This window comes from Engystomops pustulosus, chromosome 6 (genome assembly GCF_040894005.1).
Source record: "Engystomops pustulosus chromosome 6, aEngPut4.maternal, whole genome shotgun sequence".
Lineage (NCBI taxonomy): Eukaryota > Metazoa > Chordata > Amphibia > Anura > Leptodactylidae > Engystomops > Engystomops pustulosus.
The window spans coordinates 92,368,913-92,385,759 of record NC_092416.1 but is presented as its reverse complement, the minus strand read 5'-3'; the positions used below and the strand labels follow the sequence as shown (position 1 = coordinate 92,385,759).

At 38.9% G+C, this 16,847-nt stretch overlaps 1 protein-coding gene across 7 annotated transcripts in view; it reads right to left on the bottom strand.

The window, feature by feature from the left end:
- SYT3 (synaptotagmin 3) overlaps positions 1–16,847 on the bottom strand; it is a 148,532-nt gene that overhangs the window by 25,816 nt on the left and 105,869 nt on the right. For 6 of the 7 annotated variants that reach the window (XM_072110377.1, XM_072110381.1, XM_072110378.1 and 3 more), the window contains exons 5-6: positions 15,262–15,300; positions 8,216–8,765 (exon numbers count right to left, since the gene is read on the bottom strand). In XM_072110377.1, the coding sequence (XP_071966478.1) occupies positions 8,216–8,765; positions 15,262–15,300 (589 nt within the window). The remainder of the gene's footprint in view (positions 1–8,215; positions 8,766–15,261; positions 15,301–16,847) is intronic. The other variant, XM_072110383.1, reaches the window with a different exon arrangement.

Genomic DNA, 16,847 nt, shown 5'->3' with positions numbered 1-16,847 from the left:
CATTGCCATTTTATGCAGCACAGATGACTTGGAATGTTTTAGTGTATGGAATTACAAGAATACCAAAAGAAACAAACCCTGCTATAATAGTTCTGCAATATGGCATCTCTTCAACAGAAGATAATTTAGCAGCTTTACAATTTTGGAAGATTAAGAAGGTTTGATTGACGGGTTGTAAAATCCTCTGCACTTCCTTTCTTCTGATGCTTTGGGTGATTTCCAGACGTAATGAGAAGAAACTATTCAAAGTGCAAAGAAATTAATTTGCACATCAATTACGGCAGGTAATTTATGTGTGCCCTTAAATCTTAAAGACAGAGAATTCCTGTGTAGTCACCGTACCATGTAGATTTAGGTGATGGGGGTACAATTTGCAAACAAAGAAAAAAACAAGCATGTCTGTCCAGAAAAACAAATGTTTTGATGCTTGAGATGCTGATTTGCATTTCATTTACATATAGTTATACTGTATCTACTTTGTTGATAAAGCCTGAAGTAACTCTAAGGAGGTTATTTTTCATACACCACCGCTCATGTTAGCCCTAGAAATATTAAAATAGAAATAAAAGCCGCTGACGAATTTTCACATATGAAAATTTGCTGGCTGTAGCAAGTTTGCGGGGACAGGAACGCCGTATGCAGGCACACTCCCCACCGGATGCGCCCACCACCTGGCCGGCCTTTCCCCTTCAAGTACCCCTAGCGTCAAGGTGGCGATTTGGGGGAAATAACTGCAAGTGCTAGTATTTGTGATTATTTCAGAGCAGAAAAAAAAGGTAACAAAGCAAATATAAAGAGTTTCTGTTAGCGTTATCAATAATGTAACAGATGTGTTTACCATAATAAACATATATTTTTCAGCATTTATTATCATTTCAGTCCTAGTCACTACAGTGGTCACAACAGGCAGACAATTCCCTGTTTTTTCAACTCACATATCAGCTTTGTTATGTGGAGTCATCTCATTATTACTAGAGTGGGGAATTCAATAACAGCTCTGTTGTACCACCAGAGGCCCAGATATGCCAAAAAGCCACACAATACACAGAGGAAAAGCCTCATGTGCAGCTTGTCACTTCATGGTCTCTGGAGAAGGCCTTTATCTATCAAGCTGGCTCATTAGAGAGTAGATGTATTGCAGTATATGACTACTTGAAGGTGATAACAGAATAGACCCTTTATAGTCTAAGAACATAACAGAACCATGTTTGGCCACCTGTCAAAAAAAATCTACAAATTTGGAGTCTTTAAAATGAACTAACCAAGAGGTTAAAGCTATTTACACCAGATCATGATCACCAAAACTTAGCACATAAAGCTTCAGAATTGCAATCTTTCCCTCATTAAAAGGGTTATTAAACATTTTATGAACCCCTAAATGGAGCCATTTAAAAAAAATCAATAAAATCCACTGAAAACAATTCCTTATGACTTTTGGAAGGGAAAAATTAGCAAAATGCTGGGACATTAAGACTCAAAAGCTGGTCTGTAAGGAGATAAATAGCTTAGTGCTTATATCTATTCCATGACTGAAAGTGATGTGTCACTATCTGGTTTACTGCTCTTTGGCAAAGAGGTAGGGGCCGAGGGCTGGATCAGGAGTGATGTGCTGTCAGCTCTGTGGCTCACATCGCTCTGTTCACTAGACAATCAGGTCTGTAGTGGTGACCCAGAATGTAAGGCAATAATATATTAGTAGGTGAGTGGTACTAGAAAAGGGTGACTACTATGCGCTGCCCCTCAATGTAGATAGATAATGGCAGATAAAAACCAAGAAAGAATTGCACATGCACATAACTTCATACATATAAGTATGCTCTCTTGTATTCATTTCTGATTGTTTTGGACCTTACTTCAATGTTGATTGGCTATATTTGGCCCTCCTTATCTATGATACACCTTATATATCAAAGATAGATATCTATTTAACAAAAACATAGGGGCTTATTTACTAAGGGTCCCACAGATCGCACTTTCGTTGGCTTTTAGAAATTTTCGAGACTTGCGCCAATGTCACAGCTATTTAGAAGTGTTAGAAGTGGATTGTGATGCATGCAATCGGATTTTGGCGCAATCTTTCATGCAACAGAAATCGGGGGGCGGACCGTTGGGCGATCTGATGGATTCAGACTGAGCAAGGGATTTAATATTCAAATTGTGTTGCATCCAATGCACTTACATACACCAGGAAGAAGATGGTGAACTCCGGCGGAGCTGAGCGGGGAAGCGAGAGATGCAGGAAATCTGGTGCATGATCTTTGTGAAGCGTGCCAAAGTTCATTCTCGTCGGACAATGCACAGCAGGGATCGCGCAGGACCGGGTAATTAAATGTGCCCCATAATCTATCTATCTATCTATCTATCTATCTATCTATCTATCTATCTATCTATCTATCTATCTCACATCCATCAAACAATATTTCTATCTATCATACACAAAGTACATAGCGAGTATTAAATTCATTATTTAATTCATCTGATTAAGGAGACAATAGAATTAAAAAACGGTGTGAAATCAATAATACATCTGTTGTTGTTAGTTTTTGGTGCAATCAATGGGATTTATTAATGAACCATTCCCAACACAAATGGACAGAGGCCAGAGGTCAGTAAAAGGCAGCATGTGTTGACAGCAGAGGGGCATCATTTACAATCTTTGCACGTGTCATTAACATATATTACTGTATGTGCCATAATTTATCATTTACTGACCTATAACTTTGGAAGTCTAATTGGAGTGATATATCACTGCCTCATAAACCTAATAATGGGAAAACATGTTACAGGGTTTTCTGGAATTTAGGGCAGGTCATTAAAATGAAGTCATTTAAAGGGAGGGATGGGAGCTGATTGAGAGACTCTTCCACTTTAGTTTCCGAGACTTTGACAGCATTCGTTAGTCACATGACATGGTTGCGGCTCAGTCTCCCCCAAATAAATAGGGATGACCTGCTATGACCAGCTTTTGCCACTTCACAATGTATAGAATTCTGCATATTAAGCAGAAAGAGAACAGAATGCTCATCTGATCACAACAGTCTCTTCAACCATCGGACTGGATGTGCCACATGTTGGACCCTCATTGATCTTATTCTGATGTCATATACTAAAGATAGATCATTAATAATCTTATCCTGGAAATCTTTTTAAAAGGGATTGTCCACTGTGTTCCATTTGGTTTGATCATAAGTAGTGATGAGTGGGTTGGTTGAAATTAAGGTTTGATGGTTTTGTCCGAATTTCTTGACTCAGTTAGTACATCACATATGAGGCAGTGGATGGGCAGCCTAAAATTCCTCTGCAGTGAAGATAGGCGAGCAGCAGCAGTGTGTGAATGCTGAAAAGTTGAACATATGGCATGCACTTTAAGCAGCAGTTATGGCAGATCTCTATAATTGGCAAGGAACCTTTGCACCGCCAGATTGAGCACGTTAGACAAATGAGTTTTAGCATTGCCTGTTGCCATTTCCCAATTGCTTTGCTAAAAGTGGTGATGTGGGCGCTGCACTGTCTGGATGAGAAAACAAGAGACTAGGAAGCCACAGTGCCTCCTGCCTAAAGACCAGCCGTCATTATATCCCAGCCAGTGCTTACTCGTCCATGTGTCAGTTGTGAGGTACACCTCGGGACTAATGGTATTGTGCAGTGCATATTTGATCATGTCCACCATCTGTTGGTGCAGAGAGGGGACTTCCTGCTGGGAAAAGTAGTTCATCACTAATCATAAGATAGCTTACCACAGGTCAATGCAGCATTTAGCTAAGGACCTGTCTGCCACAGTTCAATTCCTCTGCAGCTCGTCTAAAGAAGAATTGAAGCTATACATAGCACTCATAGATGTGATAAACTGTCCAAAGTGACAAGTGCTCTTTGTAGTCATCGTTGACTCTAGCTAAAAGGTGTGTTTCTTGAACATACTCTTGCCTTTCCCTACTCATACAATATACGGGTCTAATAGATAGACCTTTAAATATCTGAAGAACCTCATAATGTCATTAAAACCACAAATCTCTCTGTATCAAATGTATGTATATAATAGTAAAAGGTAAAATGCAATGCTCTGCAGCTAGTTCCTTTATGATGAGATCCAATGGTTAGGTTATTGAGTTGGAAATCTACATTGTATTGTATTGTACAGTGAGTATGGATTTAACATTAAAGACCTCTGCATGGTAACTAAAGATGTTATTAGTCACCAGTCTTTGTATGGATTCTGCAGGTTACAATGTACGAGTCAACTGCAATGATTTTTCTCTCACTGCTTATATATGCATATGCTTATTTTTATGTTGTGTATAATAATTCTACACGCAAACTGAACAATTGGAATCCTGTGGTGATTGTTCCTGATAAGTAGATCTGAGGCCCAATACCTTTGGGAGAGTTCTATGGTCCTCTAAGACCACTGATAATGATTTTCATTTTATTATCACACATCTAAAAGGGGACAAATGGCCAGGAACCTCAAAGAAGTGGAGCATCATTTTTAAAAAGAGAGCGAATAAAACTCTACAAGAATGAGAGACTGATTGTTCAGTGACATAACTACCATTATAGCAGCCATTTCATCTATCTGCCATAGATAAGTGAAGTGTCTCCTGCTCCAATTGACTGACAGTGTGGTTACCAGACTTTCTCTGGAAACAGAAAAACATGAGTATTTCTTCTTTTCTAGCTTATAGAAGGATATTAAAAAAAGAAAAAGGGAATGTGGAGGCACTCGAAGGGTCAGTAAAAATCTAAAACGATTGATTGATACAGCGATGTGTACCAGTACCTTTTGGGAATTAGAGGTCAAAAATGGTCTTGGTTTCAGTCGAAGAATTCAATCAAGCAATGATGCTGCTGCAGTGATCCCCTAAAGGCGAAACAACTACCCCTACAAAGGTAGGCCTATCAAGGGGTAGTTGCAAACTACACGTTTCCAGGGCGTACCACCCTCTTAATCAGATTAGTAAATTGGCTCTACAATGGTATATATAAAAGAAGTTGTTGTCTTTCAAGTATAATTTCATCGCTGCTTATAATGCCCAACATGCAAGCATTAGATACAATTAAAAAAACATTGAAGGATCCTGCTCAAGGGTAAAGAAACACCCCCCAAAATACTGGAATTATGTACCATAGGGCTGCCACTCTAAACAATATGCTGGCCACTGGTGTCCCTAAACATTTAATACAGATCACATGAGACATCAACCTCACTATGGGCATCTTCAAATGTGGGGACAAGCAATGCCTTTGTTGTGACACTATCCCCAAGGTCTAACATAATTTACTGCCCACAGTACGGGAGAGTCCTTTACTATCAAGCATCATTTTAATTGCAAGACCAGTTCTGTAATTTGAATGATCAAATGTTCCTGTCAACACACAGTATGTGGGCGAACAACACAACCCCTACATAAAAGATTAAAAAAACATAAAAAAATACATTTATTAAACAAGGCCTATCAAAACACACGACTTTCGATCACGTTGGAGAATAAAGACTTCTAAAGATTGTCCTAATAAATTGGATCTCGGATGGCAACACAGATCACTTGAATAAATTAAAAAGGTGAGAAATATACTGGATACACAAGTTATCCACCTAACAGCCCTTGGGTTTACATGACATGACAGAAATTATCATTTAATTTCGGCCAGCATAATAGTGGTGATAGTGAAGTCTGTTTTTTTTCCACTAATGCTTTATTGCTACCACAACTTTCAATACAACCTGAATAAAACTAAATATGTGCATCATACCATCTTCATTTCAATGTAGTATACTCATTACATCATTTAACCACGTGGAATCACAATTCCCCCAAGCCCAGGAACCCACCACGTTGCTAACGGCAGCGTCTAGACTTCCAGTCACGTCAAGGTGTGTTCCTGACACACACTTGTATGAGCGGCATAGGGTTTCCCCACCACATTCGTTTACTCATTACATTTTTTATATCTTTTTTTCTAACCCTCTTTTAACCATTAACTTACCTTTGTTTCCTTTTGTTTTTCAGTCATGTGCAATGACTAAATTGTGGCTCTCTACCTGGATTACACAAATACAACATAATAACCCCAGGAAGAGAATCAATTTTAGAGGCAAGGTATGCTCTATAGCACATATAAGCATGACATTTAACCCTGTTCAGTAAAGACTGTAATATAATTTATTTATTGGCTTAGTCGGAGGGATTTAGTCCATACCTCCTTTAACTATTTTATTTTATTTAAATCAATGCTATATTAAATGATATTGTGTGTATTACTTTCAATATCTGTATATAATTGACATTACGACTCTCTATTTTTGATTTTTACTAACTGATTTTATATCAAATTAGTTTCTACTCTGTTTATTGATTATATGTGTTGTGTGTCATTTGTCTTCTTATTGATATTTAGTTTCATTCTCTTACCTTTATTTTTATCTATATTTATAAAAATACTTATTTTAACTATTATATATACCATCATAGAGCCTCTTTACTAACCTGATGAAGAGCCCTTGAAATGTGTAGTTTGCAACATTTAAAAATAAAAAAAAGTTTTATACACACAATGAGACCTTTTGTTCATGTGAGCAGCGCGGTGGATATCCCCATTTTTGACGTATTTATTTTCTAGCTTAAAATTTTTCTCTGTGTGTGGAGATGGAATATGTGTGTGTATGGCAGACATTATACTGCATTACACATAGTGCAAAAGACACAATGATCACCCTTGTTAACTCATTAGATGCCACGCTTGAATGTCACCCTGGCACCTAATAGGCTAGGGAAGTCCTACCTTCTGGATATAGTTGCTTGCCCTGATACCTGGCAGCCTCTAATTGTGAGGCAGGATATATTTGACAACATGGGGAAAGAAAAATAGAAGTGCAAAAACAGAAAACAGCTTTACAGGAAAGGGTTAAACTATGCAATAATTATATATATAGACATGAGCTATGTTTTGATTTGTTGGGATCCTATGTCTGAGTTCTAGAAAAAAACTGGTGTCAGTCTAATGTAATTTGCTAATACAAAACAATTAGAAAACAGAATAAATTCACAGATGAACTGTTGCATGTGGTGTTATGAAAATATTCTCTGGAAGAACATCATTAAATCCAGTGTAACAAAATTATTCCTGCTGAGTTGCCCGTTGTTAATTGACACATTAACAGCAGAATAAAGAAATTCAATAGTTTCTTGATTGATGCAACATCCCAAGTCCCCCTGGGGTTTACGCCAGAAATAATTTGTAAGGGAAAGAGGAATGCACTTGGGGGTAGGCCACATATATTCTAGAATGAAAATGAGGAGGAGGTTTTGTCAATAAAATTTTGGATTGCAGGGAACCTGTTTTTGCCCCAAGCAGCAATTGCTGAAGGAAAATGTAATATTACATCGTGTCTGTGGAAATCTAAAACTTGACCAGTCTCCTATGAATCGACTCCAAATATGGAGATTTATATTGCCTATATTCTAGACAGCACAGAAAAACACTTTCAAGAAGATCTTTCACTATTTTTACCAGCCCCAACTCTTTGCAATGCTTCACGTTATTTCTCTACTAATTCGTTTGGAATTATTTCTCTCGTTCCAGCAATTCTTGAGCAATGTCAATATTTTCATCTCTCTATTGACCTATGGGTGGTGCCAGACTCTCTGATCCAGCACCAAACCACCAATCTAACAGTAAATCACTTAATTAGCATAGCTTAAGGCTATATTTAGTGTGCAAATTAGATTTTCTACTGTCAGATGGGTGCTGTCACCCACAAACTAGTTAAGGGCTATGTGTGGCCCCCAAGTTATATAGACACAGGAAATGAAATATACCATTTGCAAATTAAATCTCCTTTCAAAGTATTTTTGGGTATGAATCTATGAATACTGTAATGATTGAGTTATTTTACAGTCTAAACACATTTCCTCTGGAGAGGTGAATCACCTTCAGTCTAGTGCACGTCTCTGTCGCAACATTATATTAACCCTTTCACACATAAGGACATCAATAGGCATCCTTATGCCATGAAGAGTCCCTGGAGAGGGCTTTTTGGCTAAGCACTCACCAAACAGAGCAAACATATGCTTTATGATACAGCAATTAAATCTATTAAGTATTATAATATAAAATATCACTAATGATTTCATATTTATCTGGAATTTGCTTTAACAGTTTCCTTTCCTTTTGAAATGTGAAAACCTTATCTTGTAAGATACTATTGAACACTTACAGAACTGGCTTCCAAAATGTCTCTCCATATGGGTGTTTCTTCTGTAGGATTTGAGAAATCCAGCAAATTATCCAACACCACCTGTCCAATGAGGTCATGTCGAGAGAATCTGTCAAAGTCATAAATGCTGAAGTGTAATTTGCGGTTCTGGAGCTCATTAAAGGGCACATTAAAATGGAATGTCTCATTAAAGATTGGGTTAAGAGTCTTGCGGTGAACTTTAGTCTGGAACTTTTTCTTTCGGTCAGGCAGTAGATACATCTTCACGTATGGGTCAGAAAAACCATTGGCATCCTTGGCTGGTAGGTCTAGTGCCTTCAAAATCTTTACCACTAATTGCTCTGTGTTGTAGGCATAGCGTAGGATGAAGCTAATGCGTCCACAGCTGGTGGCCTCCTGCTTCTTCATCTCCGCATCAGCTGACCGCTGCTTATATAACTCTGGTTTAATCTGACCGATACTGGTGGCCTGCTCCGGTTTTTCATCCACATGGCCTGAAAAGTCAGGGCTGGATAACTGCTGTGTCATAGGTCTGGGCAGTGTGTTGTACCTAGAAGTCAAACAAATGAAAAAAACTATTACTTATATAAGTTTAGTTTAATGAGGGTTGATGTTTCCAATGTGATCATTGCTGACCATTTCTTGTAGTTCTAAGGTATAACAGATCTCCAGTCAGAGCTACTTTTTCTAGCAAGATGATGGACACCATGCTGAAAGTTGATATTTGTGTTATCCATCTGGCAGTTTGTTTTAGTTTTCATTATGAATGAAAGTCATAACATATGTATAAATATAGCCCTATACTATAGCCACTTTACGCAATATTGCCTTTGATTAAATATGGCTACATCTAAGCTAACATGTAAGCTAAAATTTTAACACAACTTAAAAAAGGTTTCTCCTTAATGTTTAATTTGCTGCTAAATGCTGTAAAATAAAATGCTGATTATTAAAATACATTCCATTTACATTCAGGTTAGCGCAATAATATATTCAATGATGGAATCCTGGTCAAATGACAAGCAGCTGACGTCACCAAACTCTACCTAGTCTATGGAACTATATGTGTTAATTACAGACCTGATGAACATGCATGGAAGTTACTACAGAAGCTCTGAGCTCCAATGAAGAAGTGACTGTTTTAGGTATAGCTATATAACCCCTCCAAACTATGCATAACAATTTGTATATCGAGAAGACTTTTTTTTTGTTTCAAACTCTGAAAATGTTGCAAATAGCTGTGGGGGACATTACTGGGGTAGCTGTGGGTGACATTACTGGGAGGCTGTGGTGGACATTACAGGGGGGGGTTGTATGGGGGACATTACTTGGGGTTGTATGGGGGACATTACTGGGGGACCTGTGTAGGGCACATTACTGGGGGTAACTGTGGGGGGATGTGTGGGGCATATTTCTTATAAACCTTATGCTCTACTGCAATCTTGTATTCTGCATATCATTAAAGTTGTTCCAGGTTAAATTACAAAATATGGGGGCACTGTCTCCATGTAGGGAAATGATTAAATCTCCAGATTAGACAAGGCTTATTTTCTGTGATAACTGTAAATCTATGGAATAGATGCCTGTTTACATCAAAATTACATTGATGGTTATGTAATGGTATATAACTATAGAACAATGAAGGAATGAAGGTTAAAGCCCTTCTCAGCGAGTCCTTCCCCTGCCTTCTTCTCACTGTTCTGCATTTCATGTCATATGACACAAACACTTGAAAAATGTACCCCATGTATGTATCTCTTCACATGAAATCACAACATGTCTTCATGGATTGCTACTCTTCTGCATGTCTCCTTGGAGGCTGCTTTGATCTCTAGTGATCAGATACATACATGGGGTACATTTTACAAATGTTAGGGGGTAAAGAACGTTAGATGACATCACCCTGGTCGCGTTATATGAAGTACTGAATGTTAAGAAGGAGGCTTGGGGACTCAGACAAGCAGGACATGCCCCCTCTGACTCGTTGCTGATGCCAGGTAGGATAACAAAGTTGATATTATGGGGATGTGAAGGAAACAATTTTAGCTGAAAGAAGAAGGATGGAAATTGGTTAATAGGACCCTAAAGGAACCTGTCACTAGCTGTATATGTGAAAAATGTGGGGACAGATTAAATGTGGTGATTAGATAAGATTTATAGTATACCGTATATATTTAAAAACATTAATTTCCTTTCCCTTAATATCCAGACCATGATATGAACATTTATTTTTATGTAAATAGAAAAATAAATACTATGTTCAGTGCCAAGTGTGTGATGTGTCTACAGTTTTATTCAATTTTAACCAAAGATGCCTGGACCAGACAGCCCAGGCGACAAACACAGGCGGCAACGGTGATCCTAGGTAATCCGCCTTGACAGCATCTCCCCTGATTGTGACAGGTAAGTGGTAAACTCTCAGGGGAGAATTCATTGGCTCAATATGAGACTGTCAGATAAAAGTGCAGCGTTGGTTTGCGGCCTTACCACGTTAAAGCTGACTCATACTTAGACTGTAGAGACTTAAATAACAATAACAACAAACAAGGCAGCCAAAATTATTGTTTAATTGTACAGAATACTGTAGGCATCTCACAGGGAGGGATTCAGGAACAGTTCATAGGTAATTTTACTGCTTATTTTAATCCATGCCAATGTTATGGAGAAAAATCTACAAGGGCAGAAGAAAATTGATTTATTGCATTTTTAGAATAACTAACAAGTACTTGGTTTTGAAAAGTACAAAGTGAATTGTGTTTTTCTAGAAGTATGAAAGGGGATGCCTAGAGAAAAAGGACAAACTATTTCAATAAATTTTTCTGTTAAAAAGGTTGCACTTCTTTGAAGCATTTTAAATGTTTTGCTGTGTGATGTCTTTTCAAAAATATTGTTTGCAAAAACAAAAATATTGTATTTAGTTAACTAATAGGACTAATAATAGTATTAATCTGGAAAAAAGTAGTATTTTGTGAAAGTTGCTTGTTGATCTGTTTAGTACATGATACACAGGACCAGAGAAATCCAAAACAACACACATATTACTAATATATATATATATATTGTATTAGTATACATTTTGATTTTAGGTGGGTATACAATGTAATTTGTGTGATTTCTTTGGTCGGGTAAATGATTTAGTATTGAAATATGTAGGTCTATCCTAGGCTGAGTTATCTCTCAGCATTGTTAAAGGAATTGATCTGCTTAATACAGAAAGTAAACAAAAGGTCCTAACTGCATACAGATTTTCTTTCATTGTTACAGAGCCAGGAAATGGGACCATTTCTTTAGAGATTATGATCTAATTATATCTCCAGCAACTGGTTGTTTAGGACATAATGGGAGTTTTACCGTTAGGTTCTCAGGCATTAGTTACACATACTTTTAAGAACTCTGTTGAGAGTTCCATATGTGTACCACAAGTGTTCAGAGGGATAGTAGACTTAACTCATTAGGGATGTTTGGCAAAGTATGCCATACAAAAACTGGTGACATTAAAGTATACAGCAGTGGTTCTCAACCTTTCTAATGCTGTGACCCGCAATACAGTTCCTCATGTTGCGGTGACTCCAAACCATGTACCAGAATACAACTACTATAATACTGCCCCCTATGTACAAGAATATAACTACTATAATACTGCCCCCAATGTACAAGAAAATCACTACTATAATACTGCCCCATATGTACAAGAATATAACTACTATAATACTGCCCCTATGTACAAGAATGGAACTACTTAATTACTGCCCCCATGTACAAGAATATAGCTACTATAATGCTGCCCACTGTGTACAAGAATATAACTACTATAATACTGCCCCCTATGTAAGGTATATAACTACTATAATACTGCACCCTATGTAAGGTATATAACTACTATAATACTGCCCCCTATGTACAAGAATATAACTACTATAATACTGCCCCTATGTACAAGAATATAACTACTATAATACTGCCCCCTATGTACAAGAATATAAATACTATAATACTGCCCCTATGTACAATAATGTAACTAATATAATACTGCCTCCTATGTACAGGAATATAAATACTATAATACTGCCCCCTATGTACAGGAATGTAAATACTATAATACTGCCCCCTATGTACAGGAATATAACTACTATAATACTACCAATATGTGCAAGAATAAAACTACTATAATTCTGCCATCTTTGTAGAGGAATATAACTACTAGAATACTGCCTGCTTCTTCTTGTTCCCCCTCCCTCCTGCCCCTAGTTCTAGTAAACCCTGTTGCCCACAGTTCTAGTCCCCCCTCCAGCCCCCAGTTCTAATCCCCCCACTGGCCCCCAGTTCTAATCCCCCCCAGTTCTAGTTCTCCACTCTGCTGCCCGGAGTTCTATTCCTACCCTCCTGCCCCCAGTTCTAGTTTCCCCATATGCTGCCCCCAGTTCTAGTTCCCTCCTATGCTGCCCCCAGTTCTAGTCCCCCCTCTGCTGCCCCCAGTTCTCGTTCCCCCCTCTGCTGCCCCCAGTTCTCGTCCCCCCCCTCTGCTGCCCCCAGTTCTTGTTCCCCCCTCTGCTGCCCCCAGTTCTAGTTCCCCCCTCTGCTGCCCCCAGTTCTAGTTCCCCCCCTCTGATGCCCCCAGTTCTAGTTCCCCCTCTCCTGCCCCCGGTACTAGTCCCCTCTCCTGCCACCAGTTCTAGTCCCCCCATCCTGCCCCCAGTTCTAGTTCCCCCCTCTGCTGCCCCCAGTTCTATATCCACCCTCCTGCCCCCAGTTCTAGTTCCCCCTTCTTGCCCCCAGTTCTAGTTCCCCCCTCTGCTGCCCCAGGTCTAGTTCCCCCCTCTGCTGCCCCCAGTTCTATATCCACCCTCCTGCCCCCAGTTCTAGTTCCCCCTTCTTGCCCCCAGTTCTAGTTCCCCCCTCTGCTGCCCCAGGTCTAGTTTCCCCCTCTGCTGACCCCAGTTCTAGTTTCCCCCTCTGCTGCCCCCAGTTCTAGTTCCCCCCTCTGCTGCCCCCAGTTATAGTTCCCCCCTGCTGCTCCCAGTTTTATTTCTCCTTACTGTGAGCAGAGCAGCCATGCTCCACAGTAGGCTGTATAGAGGAGAAGCTGGAGGGTCATGTGATGATGACATCATCATAGGTCCTTCATTTTATCCTCTGTACAACAGCCGGACAGGTCCTCAAGGAGTGTGTGCTTACTGCACAGCTTTTATTAAGTTTTTGCCACGAATTGCGGCAAAAACAGAATAGAATCGAGACCCCTGTGTTTTGGTTTTTCGACCCCCGCCGGAGTTGCAACCCACATGTTGAGAAACAGCTGGTATAGAGTATTCTCACAAGGACAAGATTTTTAAATAACAAAAATACAAATGTCCCTCCGCATCAATGTCCCCGTGCATATTAAGTATTATAGAATAAAACAGTCAATGAGAAAAAACACAGTACCTCTCAATTTCCAAACACATATACCCGAGTAGAGGCAAAAAAAACCTTATTTGTTTATTATCCCTCCTTGGTGTATACTTAATATGCATGGGGGACGTTGATGCGGAGGGACATTTGTATTTTTGTAATTTTGCCTTGGGATATTGGACTTTTATCCATTTCTGTTTCTCTTGCACCATCGTACCGTTTTCTACAACGGATTTGGTTTTCTTTTTACTTTATTTTATAAGATTCTTAAATATACTCAGGACAACAAAATAACACATACTATTATTCACAGTCTCTTGTATTAACAAAAATACAGCACTTCACAGATATAATTCCAACCTGTCTCTATCAGTCCTTGCCCTCGGATATGACCTTAAAGCATCTGTGTTTGGATTCTTCTCATGAATAGCTTATCTTGTCTGGACAATGAAGTGTCCTCTGCCTCCTGCCCCCCCCCCCCCCTGCATTTCAAGAGCAACTCAGATACAAACACACAAGCAGCAGAGTGCAGAGAATTAATTTAAAACCTACAGCCAAGATAAGCTCTTTATCAGAGAGGGAGGCATAGAGCAGTGCTGACTAAAGTTATGGATCTCATGGATCTCATCATCTCTCATCCCTGATCTGTCTTCTCTCTCTTTTTCTGTGTCAGATACTGGTAGAATGTTCAGAAACTAAATACAAGTGTAGATAAACCCTGTACCCTGGTAATCTAAGCACATTTTCTGCACACATCATTTCATAGCATAGATGAAGTGTATGTTTAGAGAGTCCCTGCCCGCACTCTGGAATATTACACTGACCATCACTGAGTGATAGGAGCTAAAACAGCAATAAAGAGTAAGTAAGGAGTTAAAATGATCTTATGGATCCTCTGGATTTCAACCTTAACCCACAAAAGAATGTATGGACTTTGCTGCAAAATGATCCTTAGGTCATTATTCCCAGAAGAGTCACAATGTGGACCCAGTGGTGATGACAGAACCAGTGATGGGTTGAAGGTGCTAATTATGAGAATGGACAACAGGCCTAATGATAATGGAAAACATTCAGGGATAAAGCCGAGTAACAAAGCCAGAAGGTTGATCTGGATTTGTGCATCAAAGCTAGAAGGATATAGCTGAAGCCTAGACAAACAGAGCCATTGGAAAATGCCTGGAGAATTATATCAAAGGCAATCAGGTTACAAGCCAGGAGATTACCAAGAAACAAAACCCAGGAACAAGGACACAGGAACCAGAAGATCAGCATCATGGGACAAGATGGTCAGGACCAGGACATGACAAGGGGTCATGAGCCAGGAGAGACTAGAAGTAGGGGGGCAAATACTGTTTGCTGTAGCCGACTTTGGTCCTGATACCAAAATAGATCAACACAGGTTGCTAGAGACATATGTAAAGTTTCCAGCCCCGTTAATATTTTTGAAGATAATAGCAGCACAAATCTCTTCTGTAGCATAAAATATTTTCATGGTGATGCTGTAGTATGGCTTGTTCTTAGTTCTTCTAGTTCTAGTGGTGACACTTCAGTGCTTGGCACACAGGGGAATATGTATAGAACTTCCGGAATCAGTGGTTATCTGATTCTACACCAAATTGAACATGATGGGTCATAAAGGCTTTGCTTCCCTTACTCACCCCTCTCCTTCTCCAGTCAGCGGGATGCTACGCCCAGGTCTAAGAGGGATAAAACACATAAATTGTCATTTACTAAAAATACATTCTGATCTCACCACTATTTCCCAGATATCCCACTGATATATTTCACTTTCCCACTTTTCCCCAGAGATCTATCACTTCAATGAAAATGTGATATTACCACTAAAGAAATAATGTTTAGAAAGAAGAAAAGGGGTGGAGCAGCAGTTATAACCATCCCCAGTGCACCAGGAAACTTATATGTATAGGAAATAATTTTTTCTCTGAAATGATAGATCCCTTGAAGATATGACATGTGTTTTGAAAAGATTAACCCACTGCTGGTTTTATTTGTGGGCAGATTTTGAAGCTGGTAGATTCCCTATAAAGGGGTTTTCTGGGAATTACTATTGATTAGTCATCCTTAGAATAGACTGTCACTAGTAATTCCTGGAAAACTCCTTTATCGGGTCAATTATACTGCACTGTGACATCAGAGTGGTTATTCCCAAGTGTGTCCTTTTGGGTTTTGATAGTCAGTTGGTTGACATAATAAAAATACATGTAAACACATAGAGCAATAAAGTAAGAATTTGGATTAATGTATTTAACACATCAATAGAACTCTATAAATCAAGTAACTGCATGATGGGATTCCAACAAAGAGTATAAACTAAGAAACTACCTCAACAGTAATGTATATATGGACCAACCTTTAATCTTTCAATGTCATTCTTAATAACACAACACATATGGGATTTGTAACCACATCAAGATAAATACAAGGAAAGTGAGTAAGGCTTTTCTTCTGTAGCACACTGAAACCTCATGAGTATTCTTATTTGTATGTTTTCATTTGACTGACATTAAACTAATTGTGTATGATATTTGATATTTGCATATTTAAACCATTTAAGTACTCAAGGGGCATATCTCAACCCCATTGTTTAAGCTATCAGTACATTGTGGCTTTATGCAAATTGAATCTCCAGTGCCTTGTTTCTGATGATATCTTAATCATGGCTATGTTGATCATTTTTAAAGGGACATTCTGGTTTCTGTCAAAAAGTTCTATTTGTAGTGAAAAGTTAAAGAATTTATCAATATACTTTTTGATTTCTTTTTTTGCATTTTAAGCATGCTAGAGTTTATTGAGCACCTTTAGGATAGAATACTACCCTGATCATCTGATGGACTCACATGCATGTAAGAACATGAAGCAATCAGCTACAAGTCCAGCACAAAGCAATAGGTGGTAAAATCGCTTCTTTTATTATCCAAGGGGTAAAACCATTTTCATGAACATACAGCTAGCGTCACAGACCGACGCGTTTCGACGCAGCAGTGTCTTTAACAAGGTCTGAGTAAAATACAAGCAGACTAACTATTTGTAGAAGCCACGTCCAGGAAGCTCCGCCACACATGGCAGGGAAAACCTGTCACGTGATCGGAGCCACCCGCAGTAGGCTTGTACATCACGCATAACAAAACTAAAACAATATAGGAATACAAAGGACTTACATGCATGACACAATACTTACATGGGTTCTATGGTAAAGTGTGGTTTGGTAGAACCATAGGGATCC